The 2500-nt window shown below is 31.5% G+C and overlaps 2 protein-coding genes across 3 annotated transcripts in view; one reads left to right on the forward strand and one right to left on the reverse strand.

Moving 5' to 3' along the window:
• The window catches only part of LOC144964221 (atrial natriuretic peptide receptor 1-like), a 123150-nt gene that overhangs the window by 22626 nt on the left and 98024 nt on the right, over positions 1-2500 (reverse strand). The window lies entirely within an intron of this gene.
• The window catches only part of LOC144966696 (battenin-like), a 19604-nt gene continuing 17521 nt past the window's right edge, over positions 418-2500 (forward strand). The window contains exon 1 of one of the 2 annotated variants that reach the window (XM_078903458.1): positions 418-555. In XM_078903458.1, the coding sequence (XP_078759584.1) occupies positions 537-555 (19 nt within the window). In that variant the 5' untranslated portion in view covers positions 418-536. Of the gene's footprint in view, positions 556-2214; positions 2314-2500 lie in introns of those variants that run through there. The other variant, XM_078903457.1, reaches the window with a different exon arrangement.

A 2500-nucleotide genomic window follows, 5' to 3' on the forward strand; every position in this document is an offset into this window, starting at 1 on the left:
TATTCATTATTTTCATAAAATAGCACATTTATAAACAAACACGTCAGACACATACACACACGCAAATACACACAATAATACTTTCTCTCACGCACACCCACACAAATACACACGCCCCCTCTCTCCCTCTGGCTGTCTCTCTCACACAATCTCTCTTGAACACACTCTCTCCCACGCACACATACACACGCACACATTTTATCTCTTTCACACACACACACACACACACACGCACGCACACACACACAGACCTCTACACACTACCGATGTATCTCTATCTCTTAAGAGTCCATTCCTCATTCATCCTAATTGTTTTAAACGTAAGTCACATGTTCTGGTAGAATCTCGGTTATGACAAGTTAGGTCAATAGATAAGGCTTTTACGTGCTATACAAATGGACAGCACTGGCCATGACACCCATCATTTTCCATAAGTCACGCGGAATTGACATCATAATATCAAACGGCTTTGACTCGAAATAAGTCAATTCTATATTTTATAGCAGTAGCACAAATTATATTGGATACCTCACAACATGTCGTATTATTATGAAGGTAATCTTATATTGTTACATAGTATTTTTGTACTCATAGATTCGAATTTAAGAGTTAATCCAAATTATTATTATTATTATTATTATTATTATTATTATTATTATTATTATTATTATTATTATTATTATTATTATTATTATTATTATTATTATTATTATTATTATTATATTATATTATTATTATATATTATTATTATTATTATTATTATTATTATTATTATTATTATTATTATTATTATTATTATTATTATTATTATTATCATTTTAATTATTGGTATCATAATTACTCTTCGAATAAATAAGTAATTACCAATACGAGATTTGAATCAATGAATAAAATGTCATAATATTATCATGATTATTTGTTTGATAAAATATACCGCTAGTCTGATTAGATCCATGATATTCATATTCTTGGAATACGGCTGAGAACGTATTGTTATCTCGTTTTTATAAAGACCGTTGGAAACAAAATATAATCAAAAAGATAGACCAACACAAGTGCGAAATGATCTTGCTTAACACTGGTACATTTCGACGTTTTCAGACTGGAAAAACCACTTAATTAGTCTGTGTACTACCATACTCTGAAAAGGCACGTATTAAAAAATTTGGCTAGAAAACTAATCCTACACATATCAACCGATTTAAATGACACTCATCTTGACAACAACTCTCAAACCTGGATTCTCAAGAATTCCGAAGAGTTTTTTTTTCCAGGAAGAGGGTTAGGGTTAGGGTTAGGGTTAGGACCATTCAAATATATATATACTTGAAGAACGAATTTTCTGACATAATTTTTAGATTTGTGATATCCAGAGTGCAACAGCCAACTGGTTAAATATGGGGTTGTTTAAAGTGAAAGATAGCCCGTTTCATCAATTTTATCATCAAAAATCAATTAAGAGGTGGTTGGGGCTTACTTAACGTTGAGACAATGTCCGAATTGTTTCCGTATATTAGCACTAAAGACCAGAGTGTAACACAATCATGGAGTTGATTAATCAATAAAACAGGATAAACTCTGGTTTCAGCAGCAAATCAGAGGGGGAAAAACAGTAAAGGGTTGCTCTTGCAATAGAATTATTAAGTTCATTTAGTTTGAAAAAGTGTTGCACTCATCATCATCATCATCACTATCATCATCATCATTATCATCATTATCGTCATCATCATAATCATCATCATCATTATCGTCATCATCATCATCATCATCATCATCATCATCATCATCATCATCATCATCATCATCATCATCATCATCATCATCGTCATCATCATTATCATCATCATCATTGTTACTACTACTACTACTACTACTACTACTACTACTACTACTACTACTACTACTACTACTACTACTACAATTACTACTATTACTACTACTTCTTCTTCTTCTACTACTACTACTACTACTACTACTACTACTACTACTACTACTACTGTATTATTATTATTATTATTATTATTATTATTATTATTTATATATATAGTTAGTAGTAGTAGTAGTAGTAGTAGTAGTAGTAGTAGTAGTAGTAGTAGTAGTAGTAGTAGTAGTTGTATTAAAATCAAATTCATATCTTTATTTCCAAAAATTCTTAAACACTGAAAGACCCCTTGAGAAATCAGCAGGATGTTAAACCAAAACCACTTCCTATTTTAATAACGGTCGCCACCTAAGACATCGGTTTAATGGGTGTGACTGTGTTGACCATTACACATGCATCCAAGAAAGCCACACATTCGACATTTCAAGGAGGTAAAACTGGACTATATGCCCTTTAATTATTAATAACATTGGTATCTGTTATTGTGCCAAAATGATATGATAACCTTTGGGATAAGGGCTTACATGAATTACTCCGCGCGTGCATATTTAGCGCATACAATGAAAGCAACGCATAAGGTATTACCGCAGTAAATAAATGATTTAGCACACCAAAGAC

Source organism: Berghia stephanieae, chromosome 2 (assembly GCF_034508935.2).
Source record: "Berghia stephanieae isolate SIO BIC M18660-M18661 chromosome 2, UCSD_Bste_1.3, whole genome shotgun sequence".
NCBI classification, from domain to species: Eukaryota; Metazoa; Mollusca; class Gastropoda; order Nudibranchia; family Aeolidiidae; genus Berghia; species Berghia stephanieae.